At 44.2% G+C, this 20,129-nt stretch overlaps 1 protein-coding gene across 1 annotated transcript in view; it reads left to right on the forward strand.

Annotated features, from left to right (window-relative positions):
• The first annotated feature begins 3,791 nt into the window (after positions 1 to 3,791).
• Positions 3,792 to 20,129, forward strand: part of Adgrf4 (adhesion G protein-coupled receptor F4) — a 31,174-nt gene continuing 14,836 nt past the window's right edge. Inside the window, exons 1-3 of the mRNA NM_001399351.1 lie at positions 3,792 to 4,035; positions 16,823 to 16,932; positions 17,818 to 17,872. Of these exons, the coding sequence (NP_001386280.1) occupies positions 16,846 to 16,932; positions 17,818 to 17,872 (142 nt within the window). The 5' untranslated portion in view covers positions 3,792 to 4,035; positions 16,823 to 16,845. The remainder of the gene's footprint in view (positions 4,036 to 16,822; positions 16,933 to 17,817; positions 17,873 to 20,129) is intronic.

Below are 20,129 nucleotides of genomic sequence, written 5' to 3' on the forward strand. Positions count from 1 at the left end.
GTGTGGGATTCTAAAGAGGCTCCCAAAGAAGAGTCGCCAGCAGTTGCACTGACTCTAAGCAGCTCACCACTGGTCAGGGGCAATTGTTTAGATGGTCAGCCTGGCTCGGACGTGGATGCAGCTCCTTTGATGGTGAACCAAGGGAAAACCATAGCGTGTTTGAATTGGACATGATGCCTGTTTTAAGATGAGACGGAAGCCTGGGAACTGTGAACCACAGCTTTGCTGTCCTCAGCCAACTCTATTGGCTTTCAGCGCTCCCTTTTCTCTCCCAGAGCACAGGGCCTCTGAGGGGTTTTCTGCTTCGGTTTTCAGACGTGGGAGGTTTCTGAAACATGGATGTGGGAGAGAAAACATTGTATTTCAAGCACAGTGCTGTTGTTCATTTTCCTAGCTGTATGTAAACACATTCCGCATCCAAAGCAGATGTCACCCAACAGAGAACAATGTTGGCGGGGCGGCAGCGGGGGGTGGGGGTAGAAGCCCTCCCCAAAGCAAGCACACAGGCAGCTGCCCCTGAAGGAAAGCAGGGGTTAAGGATAAAGGGGCACAGATATATGGTCCAAGCCATCCCATGGAAGCCAGTATTATCGATGTTCTGTTACGGATGGGAGGCTAGGCATGGTGGGCACCATTAGAATCCCAGCACTTGGGATGCAGGGACTCAGAGAGCTGCTTTGAGTTCGAGGCCACCTTGGTTTAGTTTACATGGTTAGTGGTAAATGGTCCAAAGCTAAAGGGTAAGATCTTGTTTAATAAAGCAACATGAAATAAATAAAAACAAAACAAACAAAACTGTGTGCTCAGACGCGCACACACACACACACACACACACACACACACACACACACCCCCCAACAGCAAAATCATAACTAAAACCAAACCAAAACACAAACGGAAAGGGAGGCTCACTCTGTGGATGAATAGCTAGCCCTTTCTCCTCTCTCTCTCTCTCTCTCTCTCTCTCTCTCTCTCTCTCTCTGTGTGTGTGTGTGTGTGTGTGTGTGTGAATGTATGTGCTGCTCATGTGTGGGTGGTGTCTTTACATGTGTGTGGGTGTGCCCTAGATGTTCAGGAGTGGACATCTGGTGTCCTGCTCCACCACTCTCTGCCTTATTCTTGGACAAGTCTCTCAGTGAACCTGGAGCTAGATTGGCAGCCAGCCACCCCAGTAATCATTCTGTATGTGCTACCACCTACACGCTACAGGTGGGTATGGCTCTACCTGCATTTTTATGTGGGCCTGGGGGATTCAAAGTCGAGTCCTCGTGCTTCTAGAAGTCCTCTTACTACTTAGCCATTTCCCCAGTCAATCCATAACACAGTTAACAAAAGCAAAAAGAAGACTTCCTCTAAATAGAGAAGGCTGAGAGGGTTCAGGTCCAGGGAAGACCAACTAGGAGGCAGGAAGGATATCCTAGCTGGGGAAAAGAGTTATCATCGTTCCAGTGGGGTGGCTTATGTTGGGACAGAGCATCCCTTTCCTGTGTTAGAACGAGTTTAGTTAGCCAGACTCCACCATCTCTCCTGTTCTCTTTAACTAAAGGAGATGGTGTAGTTGTGGTGCTGCTAGCTTTTCCTCGGGGCAGATACTGCAACATCATGAAATGTCACTTGTTTATGGTCAATGTAATGAAGTCAAGGCCTCATGCAGCTCAATGGGTGAAGAACTGACATGTGTGAAGACAAAAGTATTGTTCCATGTATGGATGAGAACTTTTGAGCGCAGGGAGAGAGGGGGAGCATCATGGTTTCTTTGTATTATGTGTTGAGCAGATGTGTGTGGCTTGAAAGCATTCAATTCAGGCACACTCACTCTGTGTGACAGGAGGAGGTTTACCACTAATGAAGAAAGGCCAGGGGATGAAAGGCCATGCTCAGTCCCAAATCTACACTGCAGGCATCTTGAAAGAAGTCAATGGACACGCCTAGCCCAAGCTGTTGGCTTGTGTGACCCTCAGAGAGACACATGCAACATACTGTTCTCATCTCACAGAGATGTGATACGGCCAGGTGGCTCAAGGAGACGTTGTTCTGAAGCACTTTTGTGGCTTGAATGAACACCCATGACATGGCCCTCCTTGGAAAAAAATCACTTTAATTTTTTAGAATTTGTTTTTCTCATTTGTAAGTGAGGGACAAGTCAGTCTACCTCCTACGGTTATTGTGATAATTCAAAAACCATTTGAAGTGTTTATAACAGTACTTGGAAATTGCTCACCAAAATGTTAGTTGCTTTTGTCAGAGTGCCTGTGAACACACACACACACACACACACACACACACACACACACACACAAGTAAACATACAACGCTGGCCTCTGACATCAGTTTCAATGATGATCTCCTCGTGGGAACAAGTTCATTGACTTCTAAATAAAACAACGAAGCATCTGATTTTGTCTGTATGACAGGGTTGTGAGCCAGGAGACCTCTGGAGGCTCAGGGAAATGAGCCTCTTAATCCAGTGTTGCCAATTGGAATGCATAGTTTCACTCTTGAAGAAGAGTGCCTACTGTGCAGCTCTACTCATTCTGTGGTGTTCCCAAGCCTGGCTTTATGTCTTGCCTTCTCGGAGGGGTCCTCCCTGACTGATTCCTCCAACATAATTTCCTAGAATGTTTATAAACTCTGCTATCCTCTTTCCATTAGTGGTTGCTGTGCTATAGAGTTTCTTTGGTTTGGTTGTGTTCCTCCTATTTCCCAGTTATGGTTGTGAGTCTTCAGACACAGATCGGCTTTACATTTGATAACCACTTTGTAATGTCCTTCTGCCTGGTGATAGGGCAATCACGTGACTTACACGTAGAATATGTTCAGTAAATATGTATGTCCAATAAAACTCTTTGATTACACAACCGCTTGAGGCTGTTCCCCCCCCCCCCCCAGTCCCAAATGACCCAGTACTTAATGAGCGACCTACATAGAACTGACCCATTTCTACAAATGTTGCTTCCTTGACCTGCATTGCTGTAAGTTACATAAAACAACTGCCTCTCACTTATTTCTCTTTGTCCACCTTCCCACCCTGCCCCGCTATGACTTCTAAGTGGGGAATTACGTACAGTAGCCCTTGGAAGAAGAAGAAGGCTTATAGAGAGGAGACATCAGAATTCGAGTATGTGGGACTCTGGTAGTGAGGAGCTCCATTTAAACTGAAGCTGGGTCAGGTGAAATTCTCTTAGGTGGAGACAATACTTCCTGGTTTACCCATTGGCATGGAGAGGCTGCAAAAGAAGTTCTCGTCTCATTTCTTAGAAATAACAGAATAAGCAAATAGGGCTGCTGAGAGAGCTCTTAAAAGCTCTTGTCACCCTGAGCAACCTGATGACACGAGTTGCATCCCAGGGTCCCATGGCTTTTGCAAGTTGTCCTCTGACTTCCACATGTGCCTTGGCACCCAGGCACACAAATGAATAAACAGACAGATAAATTAAGAAAGAGAGAGCGAGCCACAAATCCCTCTGGCGCCATGGTAGAGACTAGCTCATAATTTCCTGGCCACTTTCTCAGTATGGTTTTCTCCAAATTCATAGGTATAGGTAAAGTGCAACAATAGCCCTTTAAAACCATAAACAATGGTGGCACAAGTTTGCATGTTGTCACCCCTGTTCTAATTACACCAGGGAAGATACAACACAGACTCTCCTGTGATCATCTGAGATAAAGGTGAAGAGCCGAAGGACAAACAAGTGACTCACTTTAATGGATTCGCTTCAGACAAGAGAAACCTGTAATTTCTCTTAGGCGTGCTTGACAGACCCACTGTGGGCTGAATCACAGCCTTACACAATCCTCAAAGCTGTGGGCTGCTGTGCAGTGGCCAGATTGGCTTCTCGGTACAGGGCAGTTGCTTCTCACTGGGGCCTTCCGAACTTCCTTTTCAAAAGATGGAGTCGGGCCGCTCTCACTGAAGGGGGCTGGAGGGATTTGCAGTGGACACGTGATGGTGAGGCACCATGGTAGGGAGTTCATTGCTGACTTTCTGCCAGGTGACTGTCGGTCTCTGGGCTGCTAGATCTACTTCCTGAATGCGTAAGTACATGGCCCATGCCACCAGCCTTCCCTAAAAAAAGAGTTAATTGTTTTCTGCACCTGTTCCAGAGTGGGGGAAACAGGTGGTTTGGGCTAGGCTTTTCTAGAACGCGTGACTCTGCGGTGTGTCTTCCGTAATACTCTTTAGAACTTGGCTACCTCGAAGTTGGAGTGCCTAGTTGATATTTGTTTTCCTTCCACGGAGTCATCCCTCGCAGTGAAAATATGAAATGCCCTGTCAGGCAACCAAACTTACTGCCTCCACTCTGACTTCATGCCAGATAAATTTCAGCTCCCTTCCTTCGGATGGAATGCCAAGCTTGAACCTTCTGTTTTCTTCTTCTCGAGAATCTGCCAGGTTGCCTTTACAGCGAGGTAAAACACTACTTCCGGTTACTGCTGGGAACCCTTCCTCAAGCGTCACCTTGGTCCGAGTGGTCTGTGTGGGCTGCTTAAAGGCCTGTGCTCTGGACTCAGTAAACTGCAGGAGACTTGGGCTCTTGACTCATTGGGTGTTATTATTTTTGGCTATAGGTTTAAGAGTAGTGCTCTGGTGAGCTTCACAGAACAGAGACATTACCACACTAATAATTATGTTATAATTGTTAAAGAATTAAGATAGTGGGTGCAATGAAAATGCCTTCCAACTCTGAACATTTGTGACTCTTGGGAGCCGTCAGCATTTGAATCCAGCTACAAAGCAATGGGGAGGCAAATCATTTAAAACAATCAAGGGGAGATGGTTCTGATTCTGTTCTAATAGTTCTCTGTAGTTGTCTTTTCACCAAGGCTCCACACCTCATCCATGCTGAAAAGAACCAGTAAGTCAGTAAAAGTGAGATTCAATTATTGAGGTCAAGATATAAACAACTCACTTGGCCATCTGATGTTATAATCAAAGTTCTAATTACACGACTAGAGTAGACTATACAGTTATTGAATTAGGCACACACACACACATACACACACACACACACACACACACACACACACACACACACACCCCTCACTGTTGAACTCCTCATCCTCCAGTTAACCTTTCTGAATTAGTCATTCCCCTAAGACGGTAGGATTGGTCAAGGAGCATGAAGCCAATTGCTGTCTATATGAGCAGAAACTCGTGCCCCTCTCACCCTGTGCACGTCGCTGGAGGGGAGAGAATCGGCAAGTGAAACTCACAGGACATGAAAGTTATCCTTCACCATGGTTTACAGGACAGTTCTCAGCCTGACCTTTTCATATTTCCCTTGGGAGCCCGATGCCAGCTCTCGCCAGGCGTGTTGAGACCGGTGAGGAGTACCTTGGTGTACGTGACTCATCCTGTAGCTTCATCCACTGAGTGACAGGAGGTGGTTCTGGGACCCAGACAGACTGGTTAGCGTTCGGAATTACAAGTCACTCAGAAACTTGGGCCTGTGTACCGAGAAGATAGAACGAGCGGGAGGAAGTGTTCTGGAACACAGGGCTCTTCTGGTCTGTGCAGGGGGTCAGGGTTTTACAATCCCTAACTTAAAATGGAGATAGCACAGCCAGAGGCACAGGCATAGTCAGCGCTACTGTGTTCTCTTCCTGCCTCGCTTTTTCCCCTCCCCTTCTGTTCCCCTCCCCTCCTCTCCCTTTTCTTCTTTCCTTTATTTTTCTTCCCCCATCCCCCATATCTCTTCCTGTATGAAACTTCAGGGAACTTTTTTTTTTCCTTCATTAAATCAGGGTCCAGGTAGTGCAACAAAAATGGTGGCTTGTTGAGAGAGAGAACGTTTCTACCAAACGCAGCAGGTTCCAGTAAGTGCTGAGAGTTTCATATGAACGGCCTTCTGTGTCTGTGTGCTCCACTCCCACCACTCCCACCACGTCTTTAGTCAGAGGCAGAGAAGCTGCAGGGAGAGCCTCGTGTCTGTACCGAGCACATGCAACTGTGCCGTCATTATTACTTCCTCAGCGCCGTGTAATAACAGCCGTTTCCAAAGCATTTGGGGTGGCGTCACGAGAGGGAGAGGGTTTGTGCAAGTGCTTACGCCAGTTTCTAGTAAAGACCTAAGTATGTCGGGAGTTTGGTGTCTGGAGGAGGTTACCGAAGGGCACCTGTATACTCATCTGTTTCTTGAGGACAGGGGAGTTTCCTCCTGATCTTAGAGCCAAACCCTCAGATGCTGGGCCAGGATCTTCATTCACCCATTCAATCTGCAGAATCATTCATTCACTCATTCGTTTGTTCAGTGAGTGTTTTTCCGCTCTGAATGGACGCTGACTTGGCTGAGGATAGAGATGGATCAGATGTCTACCTCTGGACTAATAGCAACTCGTTCTATTTTTTTCCTTCTAGGTGTGACTTGCTTTCTTTCAGCTTCTCTTGACCCACCATGATTAGTGCTCAACTGTAGAGGATGCACAAGGTTCAGGACAGTAAATTGGTAGGGTAGTTATTTCGGTACTCCACTTTGGGCTGGCTAGTAAATTTAGCTGCATTTTCCCTTTAAGCCTTTGAGGCCAGTACGTGTAATTTTCTCTCTGTAATCACCAGGTTACAACAGGAGCCTGGCTGCATTTGGCAGTCTAGAATTGCCGTTTATTATTGCGTGAGAAGCAAAGGTGGACCGTAGAGGTAATTTACGCTTCTGTCAGGGAGTACAGAGAGAGAGGCGAGCGCTCTGGAGGGAAGGAGAGACCTGGAGTGTGCTTCGATTACTTTTGTCCATCCCGAGAAACTGCCGCACGAGGTGGCTCAGCCGCTCTCATGGCTGAAATTGGTACCTCGCGCTACTCACTCTGGGAGTAAGGCGCAGGCCCGCCCTCACTGTGGGGCTAGAGAGCGGTCCTTGGCAAACGACAAGTAGATAGTTATCTGCGTCATGGCCACAGAGGACCTCACACTAGAGCTCGCTGGCATCGTTGTTTACTCTTCAGTTTTTCATTTCGGAGTCTGCCCCTCTTCCTTGTGTTTTTCCAGAGCTTTGGTGTGAAAGAGACAAGTGCCTCCCATGAACATAATGGTATATAGGTATCGGCACGAACATTGACTGGATGCCCAACAAATGCACTTGGGCTCCAAGTCCAGATAGTGGAGCATGCTTTCCTCCAAGCATGTTTAATATATATATTCCCAAAGGCATTTAAAGAGATTTATCTCCGTTCCTAATTATGTGTGTGTCTGTGTGTGAGAATGTATACATGGGTACAGTATCCACAAAGACAAATTCCTTGGAGCAGGAGTTACAGGCAGTCGTGAACCACCTGGCATGGATACCCGGAGCTGAACTGAGTTCTTTGAAAGAGAAGTAGGGTCTCTTATCTCCCGAGCCATCTCCACATCCCCTCGAGGCATTTTAGAAGAGTGCATTTGGGGACTATGCCTGTACACATGTCTGTGCACCATGTGCACATTGTATCTGCAGAGGCCAAGAGAGAATCCCTGAGACCTGAGCCACAGAAGGCTTGTGAGCTGCCATGTGGGTGCTGGGAATTGAACCTGGGTCTTCTGAAAGAGCAGCCAGGGCTTTTAACCTTTGAGTTAAAACCTGAGTCTCTCATCAGCTCCAGAAGCATTTATTTTTGAATGGTGCTGAAGTAGTTTTGGTAAAATTTGGGCGAGGCAATGCTTTTACTGAAAGAATTTTGGGGTCGTGTGTGTGTGTGTGTGTGTGTGTGTGTGTGTGTGTGTGTGTGTGTGTGTGTGTGCGTGTGCGTGCCCCTGTATATGTTGAGGGCAAAAGGGAGTCTGGGGTAGAATATATTGTTCCCTAAATGGACTTGATGGTGGAACATCTTTATATATCATGAAGCTAATAATATTTCATAGAATCCTAGTTTAAAGCACTTGATCCAATAGACACAAAACCTACACTGCCTACCAAAGGAAAGCAGGCAGCAAATGTCAAAGAAAATTTAAGGATTTTTATTTTCTTTCACACTTAGTGCCCATTGCAAATGGTTGGGAAATAATTGGTGGATAATATGCAGTTGTCCCAGATGTACATAAATATTCTTATGGTACCGTTCAGTTAGAACCCTGCTTATTCTGTTTTCTCCCACAGGGTACTAGGGTCTCATTCTGTCTCTGGCTTTTTGTATCGTCTCTCAGTCATACACTGGGGCTTGAAGCCAAGGCTTTTCCTAAGCTAAGTGGGTGTTTTGTCCACGGAACTATACACCCATCCCTAGCTTAGGGTCTTTATTTAAGTAGCCTGTGACCTATCTTCCTACTGGGAGTTTCTCTGCTACCATAACCATGGTTGATAGCAATAGAGTTAAGAATGCACACAACCTTGCTGGCAAGCTGAACACATTGCTGAACAGAGCTGAACATTGTTTATGTGCAGCAACCCTTAGTATTCACATAAAGCAAGGTTCGATGCTCTGTTATCACCGAGAATCCCCAAACCATCCAGCCAGGTGACACAGCCGTGTCCAAAGGTTTCATTTGGTTTACATGTGATTTGCTCTTTTGGACTGTTTATTTCTTTTGGTTGCGTTTAATGTACTACTTAGTTTTTTTTTAAAATATCTTATTAAGAGATAACCTACAGCCTATAAGATGGCGTTGAGGACTGGAGAGGTAGTTTGTTTAAGGCATTTGTAGAAGCGTTTCAGTTTGGAATCATGCAAAATATAAACTTCACTTTAAGTGTTATACATTTCTCATGTGTTTATTTATGGTGTGTGTGTGTGTCTCTCTCTCTCTCTCTCTGTGTGTGTGTGTGTGTGTGTGTGTGTGTGTATACATGTAACAGTGTTCATGTGAGGTCAGAGAACCACTTTGTGGAGTGGTTCCCTCTTTCTTTTCTTTAAATGGGTGCTGGTGATTCAAGCTGGTCATTAGGTTTGGAAATGTAGGCTTTTATCTGGCGAGACATTTACCAGCTCTTAATTTACTTTAAGTATTTATCCATAGTAAATCTAAGAAGGTATAAATTGCAAATAAATCTAAATGCTCTCCCACCCCATTGCCTAAAATATTGACCTCTGAATGTGAGCTTTGGGGACAACACTTCTTTTTATCTTTTAATCCCCATTCAGCTTATTCACTGCTTTGCAGGGAGGTAGATTCCGTCCAATTCTTTCTTTTAAGACCTGAAACCAACCCCATGGAGATCAAACTGATAGCATCAAGATTGTTCATGCTTGCCAACCAGGGCAGGCAAAAATTAGAATGCTATAGCTTCTGTTGCATGATAGCTTCCAAATTATCTTCCAGTATTTGATGTAACTGAAAAACCTAACATATAATTATCATACCAAATGATACACCACCATATGTCTCAGACTACAACAACACAATGATTGAAACCACCCAGTTGATTGCGCTGAGCTCAAAGTTCATGTTTCTTATAGCCTTATAGTCATGCTTATGGATTCATGTACACACACACACCACACACACAGACACACACACACACCACACACACAGACACACACACACACACACCACACACAGACACACACAGACACACACACACACACCACACACAGACACACAGACACACACACACAGACACACACAGACACACACACACACACGCACACCACACACAGCACACACACACACCACACACACAGCACACACACACACAGCACACACACACAGCACACACACACACACACACACACACACACACACACACACAGAGGAAGAGAGAGAGAGAGAGAGAGAGTCTGATGGTTAAATTTTCCTTAGTTGACAGGAATATAGACCACATATCATTACCTCTCAGTGTTTCTCAAAGACCTTGATGATTTGTACCACTAAATCTGTTGTTATTGACCCCAATACTCTTACGAGCTCTGTGAATGCAGAAGCCTGACTTCTGCTGAGCCTATAAATCATATCACTGTCCTAAGTTTCTTCCAGCAAGTCCAATCTCTCTCCCTCCCTTCTTCCCTCCCTTCTTGCCTCCCCTGCCTCCCTCCCTGTCTCCCTCCTTCCCTACCTCCCTCTCCCGTTTCCCCTCTTCATTCTTCTTCTCTCTCTTTCCCTCCCTCCTTTACTTCTGTCATTCTTTCTCTCCCTCCTTCCTTTCTTCCTTCCCTCCACCCCTTCTTCCTCCTCTTTTGTTCTCATCATTTATTCTTTTTTCTGTCTTTCTCTATCCATCTCTTCCTTTCTCTCTCCCTCCCTCCTTTCTTCCAGGAACTTCCTGTGTAATAGCCTCAAACTCACAATCCTCCTGCTTCAGCAGACCCGGTGTCAGGAATACAGGTGTGCAGCACCAGGCCCGGGAAGCATGGTTAGCTTTCGGCAAAATTCCTATACGGTGTAGGGAAAGCGCCCTTGTCATGATGGCTCAGATGCTGGTGCCACGATTTGCAAATGCCCCTTTGAGCATTTTGCCTATTTGTACATTTCTTGTTCTTTGTTCCTACTGGAGGAGACTTTGTTTCATCTTCAGAACTTGTCGTACGCATTTGGTCCCGAGTGGCAGTATCTTGTCTCTGATACACATACCCTGGGAGGGAGGTTTCAGACTAGCCACGAAGAAGAGTAAAAGAGGAAGAATTAGAAATGACCACGCCAGTGGAAGGGGACCCTGACAATGGCAATCAACCTGACAGACAAAAAACTGTCTGTCTTTCATCTGACAGGAGTGAGGTAAAAGCTGTGTTGGAAGCTTATGAATTTGCTATAGTGGGTCACAACCAGTGCTTGAGAAGGTGTCTGGTAGACTAAAGTAGCCCATGCAATCAGTACAGTAGCCTATGTACCCTACTGGATACGTCAGGGTACATGGCAGTGTATGTTTGTGTGTATATGTGTGTAGAAATGTTTTTATACAAAATGTCTAAAGCAAAAAAAATACTCGTCTTTAGTTTTGTATTTAGAAATCTGTGGGCATATTTAGATTTGTATGTGCATAATGACTCCTAATGTATGCTGTTTCTTATTGTGTCATGGTAACACAATCTGAAAGTCAGAGGTGTGTCTGTGAAATGTGTGGGCACTTTAGGATGACTTATCCAGCTTCTTCTGGAATTTTGTTTCGCGGTGGTTGACATCACCACAATGTCTACTATGGCCCTGCTGAGTGTGTCACGCACCAATCGGACATGGGGGCTCCTTTCTATCCACATTTTAAAGTGGAGAATTCTGCACACATATTCCCAGGGCCCTGGCAAATCCTTTACTACACCTCTGCTGCTGTTCTTCCTGTTTCTGTGTCCCGGATCAGACTTTATTTTTTCTCTTACTGAACATAGTTTTTCCCTCACATAATGAATTATGTTTCTCCATAATCAACTATCGTTTCTGCTCCCTCCATTCTTCTCAGTTCTTCTTCACCTTCCCTCCCATCCAGATCCATCTCCTTTCTGTTTCTCAGTAGAAAATAAAGTCTTCTAGGGGATAAAAATAAAATAGACAATAACATTAAATATAAGGTTAAAAAAAAACACTAACACATTGGAATTGGACAAAACAAACCAATGGAATGAAAGGAGCCCAAGAGAAGGCACAGGAGTCAGAGGCTCTTGTTCACACACTCAGGAGTCCATTAAGAACACCAAGCCGGAAGCCATGACACAAACACAGAGCACCTGGGGCAGAGCCTTGCAGGCATCTCAGGCTGTGCGTGCTGCCCCAGGCCCTGTGAGTCCATATGAGCTTTGGTCATGTTGATTTAGAAGGCCTTGTTTTCTTGGTGCCTTCAATCCCCTCTGTTTCTTATACTCTTTTGCACAGGGTTTCAGGAGCCCTGAGGGGGAGGGATTTGAAGGAGAAATTCTCTTGAGGGCTGAGTGTTACATACTCTTTTGCCCTCTGCATAATGTCTGGTTGTGGGTCTCTGGATTTGTTCCCATCTGCTGCAGGAGGAAGCTTCTCTGATGATGGATGAGCAAGGCACTGATCTATGACTGCAGCAGAATGTCATTAGGAGTCATTTTAGTGTCCCCCCCCTTTTTTAAAGAACACTAGCACTTAGTTTTACCCTAGGTTACTGAGCTTTCTAGTCTCAGATTCTTGGCCACTCAAGATGTATTGGGTATGGATTCTATCTTGGGGAGTGAGCCTCAAGTCAAGTCAGACACTGGTTGGTTACATCCACAAGCTTCGTACCACCGTTGCCCTAGCAGATCTTGCAGGTAGGATAGCATTGCTTGTAGTTGGGTTGGTGTTTATGCTTCTCTTTTGAGAGCATGCAGAGTATGCAATCTTCCTGTACCAAAGACACCGTCCTGTAGGGGTAAAGACTCTATGTAGATGCCAGCCCTACTTCTCCATGTTCGATGAGTTGTGTAGGCATTGTCTTCAGCAGTGGGGACTTGCTGTCGGTTTGTGGAGAGCAACCTAGAGTCTTGCGTACAGCCTGGGTTGTTTGAGGATTCCCGTGGACCCCTTTGGCCAGCAATGCAATTAGATGTAACTCAATGGCAGTCTTGGAAGCTTTATTTGGTGACAAGAGATGTCCAGTTGGGGCTCGGTCTCCCCAGTTATGTGGTAATTTTATTTAGGTCACCTGCACACATGTATCTATTTTAGGAAGCGTCTGCTGTATTAGGTATTAGGCAGTGTATTCCACACTACCCCTCAATTTCTTCTTAATTTTAGTTGTCTCTCCTCATATTCTCTTTTCCATCCCCTTCCCCTCTCTAACTCCCCCCTTCACCTTGCCAGCATCCCCATATCCATCCATACCTATCTATTCTATGTCCCTTTCCTAAGAAGTTTTATCTGTCCACCTCAGTTTCTTACTCTATACCTGACCTCTGCAGTTCTCTAGACTATGGTTTGTTTATTATTGACTTAGCAGTTAATATCCATATAGGTGAATAATACAATATTTGTCTTTCTGGGTTTGAGTTACCTCACGCAGGATAATTTATTTCTAGTTCTATTTACCTGTGAATTTCATGATTTCATTCGTTTTAATGTCCGATTAATAGTCCATTGTGAAAATTATCCGTTCTTCTGGTGAGGGACATCTAGTTGGTTTTTTGTTTTTTTGTTTTTTTTTTGTTGTTGTTGTTTTCAATTTCTGGCTATTAGGAATAGGGCAGTAATGACATGATTGAGCAAGTGTCTATGGTAGGATGAAACGTCGTTTGAGTATTTGCCCAAGAGTGGTATAGCTGGATTTTGAGGTAGACCGATTCCCATCTTCCTGAGGGACCGCCACATTGATTTCCATAGTGGCTGGTTGAGTTTTCACTCCCATCAGTAATGAACGAGTGTTCCCTTTACTCAACACTCTTGCCAGCATGAGATGTCACCTGTTTCTATTGATAAGAGCCATTCGGATGTGTGTAAGACGAAATTGCAAAGTCGTTTTCACCTGCACTTCTTTGGTAGCTAAGGAGAACACGTCCTGAAGTGTTTCTTAGCCATTTGAATTCCTCTTTTGAGAATTATCTGTTTATTACTGTTCCCAACTTTTGACTGGGTTGTTCTCCTATCTAAGTTCTTGAGTTCTTTATATATTTTTGGACACACATGTACATGCATACACACACACACACACACACACACACACACACACGCACACACACACACACACACACACACACACACACACGCACACACACACGAGCGTGCGCACATATCCTCTATTGGCTGTGTAATTGGTAAGAAATCCTTTCCTGGTTTGTAGGCTTCTGCTTTGTTGAATGACAGTGTCCTTTGCCGTGCAGAAGCTTTTCAGTTTCATTCAGTCACATTTATTAATTGCTGATCTTAGTGCCTGTGTCAACAGTGTTCCTTTCAGAAAGTCACATTCTGTGACAATGAGTTCAAGACTATTCCACATTTTCTCTTCTATATCAGGTTCTCTATGCATATATATCTTTGATCTATTTGGAGTTGAGTTTTGTGCAGGGTGATAGATATGGACCTTTTTTGGATTCGTCTACCTGCAGACATCGAGTTTGACCAACACTATCTGCTGAAGATGCTTTCTTTCCCCCAGTATCTATTTCTTCTTCTTTATAAAAATAATCAGGTATCCGTGGGTGTGTCTGGGTCTTCAATTCAGTTCCACTGGTTGATGTGTCTGTTTTGGCTCCAATCCCATGCTGTGTTTTCAAGGCTCTGTAGAGCATCTCAGAATCCGGGATGATGACACCTCCTGCTGTTCTATTGTTATTCGGGGTTGTTTAGCTCTCCTGGGTTTTTTGTGTTTTCATATGAAGCTGAAAATTGTCCTTTCCAGATCTATAAAGATTTGTGTTAGAGTTTGCATGGGGACTCCATTGAATCTGTAGATTCCTTTTGGTAGGATGGCCATTTTTACAATGAATTCTACCAATCAGATCATTCTATCTTCTGATATTTTTCTCCATTATTTTTTTCTTAAAGTTTTTACCACACAAGTCAGACTTGCTTTCCAAGATGATGTTATAAGCCAAAGTACTTTCCCCTTTCCTGGTTTGGAATTTTAAACTGTAAGAATGTGGAAACATGTCTGTAAGTACCTGAGATTTCTTTCCATTGATGGCTCCCAGGATTTCTAAAAGCCTATGCTGGGCTCAATCTCCACAGGCAAGTTCGAAACCAGATTACTGGGTTTCGTCAGCTCCCAGGCTATGGACTGCCTCAAGGACACCAATGGATCAGAGCTGCAGCCGAGCATAAAGGCTCTGATACTTGCCAAGAGCTTGTATCTACCCAGCCTTGTAGGATGTGCATGATCTTACCCTCGTCTTGTCTTGACTGTAGTCCCCACTGCACCCTTTAAGGAAAGGGCAGTCAGTATGGTGGCTTGAATGAGCGTTGTCTCTCCCATCCCCATCGGCTGCAACATTTGAACACTTAGGTCCCTGTTAGTGACACTGTTTAGGGAGGTTTAGGTAGGTGTGGCCTTGATAACGGAAGTACGTGACTGGGTTTGAGTGTTTGTAGTATCGTCCTACTTCCTGTTAATTCTCTCTGCTTCTTGCTTGCAACTGAGACATGAGATTCCAGCTCGCGTTCCTACTCCAATGCCAGGTGCTTGTCACACCTCTCTGCCATGATAGACTCCTCCCTATGAAACCAAAGACCAGCAAAATTCCTTCTTCTATTGCCTTGGTCGTTACGTTTTATCATAACAAGCAGAAAGGTAGCCAATACAGATAGTCTCTTTTGTTTTTACCCTCTCACATCTGGTGCAGATCCTGGCAAATAGGCTAAGCGGTGGTTGGTAGGATGAATCTACACTACCTTAAAACAGATGAATGGGAGAACAGGCTAGGTAAGGTCAGCTTAGAAACAGTACACGGGAAATTGGAACCCAGTTCTTGCTCCCAAATCCAGGCTGGTTTTCTGCTCTTCTGTGTCTGCACCTCCAAGAGAAAAATTCTAAGGAAAAATTTCTGAAAGTGAGGGGGTCTGAATTGCCTCATGGAAGTGTTGTGGGAAAACCTCAAAGATGTGTTGCTACTTTGTTGGGGATATGACTTTGAAAGATTGCTAAGGAAAAGGCAAGAAGTGCAGACATGGCCACAGAAGAGATAACTACTTTCTGGGGGCTTTCAGTCTGTCTGTACAGCAGCTTATTCACTAGCTAGAGCAAGTCCCAGCACTTGACCTAGTAGCTGATAAGTCTGTACTCTAATTTACCTCAAGTTATGTCTCCAAGTGAGTAGAGATCTTGTGTACAGTAGTTGGATAGCACTCTCCCTCTCTCTCCCTCTCTCTCCCTCTCTTTCTCTGTGTGTGCGTGAGTGTGTGTAGGCCTGAGGATGATTATGGTTTTCTGTTTGTTACTTTGTACTTTATCTTCGAGACAGTGTCTCTCACTAACCAGGAACTTGCTGATTTGATAGACTGGCTGGCCCATAAGCCTTCCGGTGGTAGGGGATTACAGGTGTGACCAAACCATCTTCCTAGACTTCCTAGAAAACTTGATAAATATTGTTTTAAAGAAATCTGTGGAGTAAGTAACAGGGATGGGAGCTTTGCTGAGCATGCATTTTTTTTTTAGATGCTTCCTTTGTCTATTGCAGTAGAAGGATCATTGAGAGAGAAAAGTTTTTTTCCATTTATTTATTTATTTATTTATTTATTTATTTATTTATTTATTTATTTATGTACATCCCAGTTGCAGCACCCTCTCTCCCTGTTCCTCCCTCAGAAGATCCTCCCTCATCTCCCTCCCTCTTTCCTGTGAGAATGGGGAGGTCCCCTGGGTATCACCCCACCCTGGCACATCATGTCATTGCAGGCCTGAATAGGTGGCCCAGTTAGGGGAAAGGGATCCACAGGCAGGCAACTGATTCAGGGACAGCCCTGCTGCAGTTGTTGGGAGGCCCACAGGAAGACCAAGCTGCTCATCTGCCACATAATTTTGCATTTTAATTAAATTGCAGATGGGTATGACTCCTCTCCTAGGGAGTGCTGATTTGATCTCTGTCCCAGTTTACTTTCAATTGTTTTGATAAATGTTCTGGACCAAAGCAACTGAGGACGGAAAGGTTTATCTGCCTTTCACTTCCCAACCACAGTCTACCACAACCTGGGCGGGGGATAAAAGGCAAGGAAAGGAAGTGAAGCAGAGGCCAGGAGGAAGGTTGATTTCTGGTTTGTTCTCCATGGCTCACTGAGCCTGCTTTCTTATAAAACCAAGGATCTGCCCAGGGGTGGAGCTGTTCACCATGGCCTGGGACTTCTTCTATCAATCATCAATCATGAAAACGCCACAGACCTGTCCATTGGCCAACCTGATGGAGTCATTTTCTCAGTTGACTTTCCTGTTCCCCGAGACTCTGACCACACCAGTGTGACTCTGACACATTTAGAAAGTGGTTCACCCCGGGCCGTGTGCTCAGTAGGCCAAGTGAGTCTGTCACTCTCAGCCAGATCTATCTCCTTCCTTTTCTGTTGCAGGTTAAGATTCCCGTCTGTGAAAAATGAAGCCCTGGATTGCCATGCTTTGCTGTTTAGTGTTTTTTCTGACAACTGAATGTTCTCATTCCAAATCCAAGACTCACAGAAAAGTAAGTTTTAATCTCTCCCTTTGTGATTCCAAGAGAAATCCCTCAGTTCCCTGAGATGCCTAGATATCTGATAAATATCTAACATGACAATTAAAATACATTTTTAGATGATCCTAACTTTACTCCTGTTGATAGTAATTTTCAAAACAAGTCTCAAAACAAAACAAAACAAAGAAAAGCAACAGCAAAAGTTAAGAGGTGACAGGAAATGGTCCAGGAGGCAGCAGTTCAGTGTGGCAATCACTTTGGAAGTCACAGAGATTGCATACAGGTAGTTGTCCAGAGGAGAAAGACCAAAACTGGCAGCAGAATGATTTAGATTCAGATCTTACTTTACGGCTTGCTGACTCTGGGAGTTATACATACCTCCCAGAGGTATGTATGGAATTTTTAAAATCCTATCAAAAGTTTATACTTCAAGGTGCGACTTATACTCCTTTACTTGTGTAAAAGATTCATGATTTGATTATTGTAACCCAATGGACGTTCTAAGTTTTTATTTCTTTCATCCCTCTAAGGATGTATTTATAGTGTTCAGGGTTTCTCCTTGGTTGTATTCTATCCATGCAGTAAAGACGGGCAGAGACTTGATGGTGTAATCACCATTTCTGTATTCTCTTGGGATCCTTAAAACTACAAGCGATGTACCCCATCACTAACTTGACCTTCCTGGCTCAAGTGATTTCCAGGTTAGCTATCATTAGGGGTTAGTGCGTCCTCGCCTGTGCTCTCTTTAGCAACTTCTCTTAGAACCATCACACGAGTCTGCCATAGTTTTCTTCCTAGTCTTGAATGCCTTTCCTCTTTACGTTTACATAGATCCTTTAAGTTGCACTGAGAGAGAACGTCTCACAGTACATTGTTCTGGGAATTTATATTTTTCAGGATGAAGATAAATTTCAGATATCTCTACAGAAGCATGAGTTTAGGCCAACACAAGGTATGTATAGCTATACAATAGCCCTCATTTATTTAGAAATGGATCAAGAAAGGAGATGAATGTCTCCAAACATTCAGGCTCTCCAATGCAATAATAACACCTCATAAATTCTCCGTGTTCACCAGCATTGGTAGATTTCCTTTCATCACAAAAACCAATCAAACAAATTGACAAATATTCATACATGCTCTAAAATAGCAAACAAATTTCCATTTAGGAACTTAGAGGGGAAATAAGTTGGCTCAACTCAAAACAGGACAAGAGGGCACCGTCCTTTCCTTCGACAAAGGTATAGTCAGCATTCGTAAATGTATGCAGCAGTTTTGCGCTGAGTTCTGGTAAAGCAAAGTGGAGCAAAAGAAAACAAAGCAATTTGGTGGTGGTAAGACTGGTCACACTCCTGAAGTAGAGGAATGAGAACATTCTCATTGTTAACATCGTAATGTCATGTGACTCCACCCAAACACTTTGGGTCATTCTATTCTGCGTTGTCAGGTTTAAGTCCAGTGGTACATGTATCTGTAGAAATGTGGTCTTGGGAAGGGAAGGGGGACAGAAAGGAAGCTAGCAATTGCTAGGTATTCAAACATTAAGTGCTTTGCAAGATGTTGCCCCATTACATGCCTGCAGCAATACCCTGGTACCATCTCCAACCAGTGGATGAAGAAATTAAGTACCGTTCTAGTTTATGAACTAGATAAAATAAATATCCTGGGCAGATGTCAAGGAAAAATACAAGCCCACTTACTTCCTTTGCCAGGGAGTAGGTTATAGCTAGAGATATCCAGGTTATAAACATGGTGGTACACTTTAATTCTCTACAAATTGTTTTCCCATTTTTACTGATTTCAACACTGTAATAGTTCTCAACACTACTTCTCCCTGATCTCCTTTTCTTTTTTCTTTTGAGACAGGCTTTTGGTATGTAGCTTGGAAGTTAAACTTACTATGTAGCCCAGGCTGGCTCTGAACTCAGGACTATTCTCTTGATTTCTCCATCCCAAGTACTGAAATTGCAAGTACATCACCACGTAGGGCTCTCATCTTCCTCTTTCTGTTCTATGAGCACTGTCCTTTGGAAATTCTTCTAGAACTCCGTCGATGACTTTGCCATTCAACTCTGAAGCTTATAACCCATACTGACCCATGAGCCAAGTTGACATACCACAAATTTTCATAAATATGAAGTTTTATCAGAACATGGCAATGTCCACTCACTTTCCTGTTGTCTTTAGTTGCTTTCACAATAAAAACAATAGTTGAGTAGATGACACAGAGACCAAGAGCTGGAAAGCTGCAAATATTTACTCTGCAGGTGCTAGAGAGATGGCTCAGTGGTTAAGAGGTCTGGGTGCTTTTCCAGAGGACCCATCTTCCTCTAGAACAGTAGATCAGTACTTGCTAATTCAGTATTCATGGTGAGTATCTAGAAAGTAACCTCAATGACTAATGACAAGTGACTGCTCCTAAAGGATAATTAAGACCATGAGCGTTCCCTGCCTACCAGTTCTACTTGTAAAGCTTTGCACAGAAAAGTTCACTGATGCTTGCTCTGTGCACCCATCAATTCTCTTTCAGTTACAAATACAATCATGCTTTCTGTTCAGTGTTGGCATTAGTTACCATTTGTTGCTGTGATAAAACACCATGGCCAATGGCAACTTCTGGAAGAGAGTGTAACTGTAGGTATCATCTCCTGTGTACTGTGTAAAAGCATTTACCTGTCAATAAAAAGCTGATTGGCCAATGAGCTTAGGCAGGAAGTTAGAAGGTGGGAGTTTTGGCAGAGAGAGAGAGAGAGAGAGAGAGAGAGAGAGAGAGAGAGAGAGAGAGATGGGAGAGGATGATTCTGGGATAGAGACAGTGAGAGCTTGGTCTTGGAATGCTGATGGAGAGACAACAGCCAAAACCTGAGGATCACTAACCATCCATGTGGCAGAACTTAGAATAATGGGATGATTAACTCATGAGCTAGTCGTGGAACAGCCAACACTTTTGGCCTAGGTACCTGTAAATAGATTTGAGTCTTCGAGACATTATTCCAGGAGCAGGAAACACACAGCTACAAGAGAGAGTTTATCTGGACTTTCAGTTTCAGAGGGAGAGTCCATAATGGTGGTGGAGGTATGGAAGCAGGGAGCTGAGAGGTCACAATTTCAACCAGAGAAGGCAACTTGGAATCGGGCAAGGCTATGCACTCTCAATGCCTGCCCTCCATGCCAGTAACACTTAGTATCCTAAAAGTTCCATAATGTCC

The sequence above is a fragment of the Rattus norvegicus genome, chromosome 9 (genome assembly GCF_036323735.1).
Source record: "Rattus norvegicus strain BN/NHsdMcwi chromosome 9, GRCr8, whole genome shotgun sequence".
Lineage (NCBI taxonomy): Eukaryota > Metazoa > Chordata > Mammalia > Rodentia > Muridae > Rattus > Rattus norvegicus.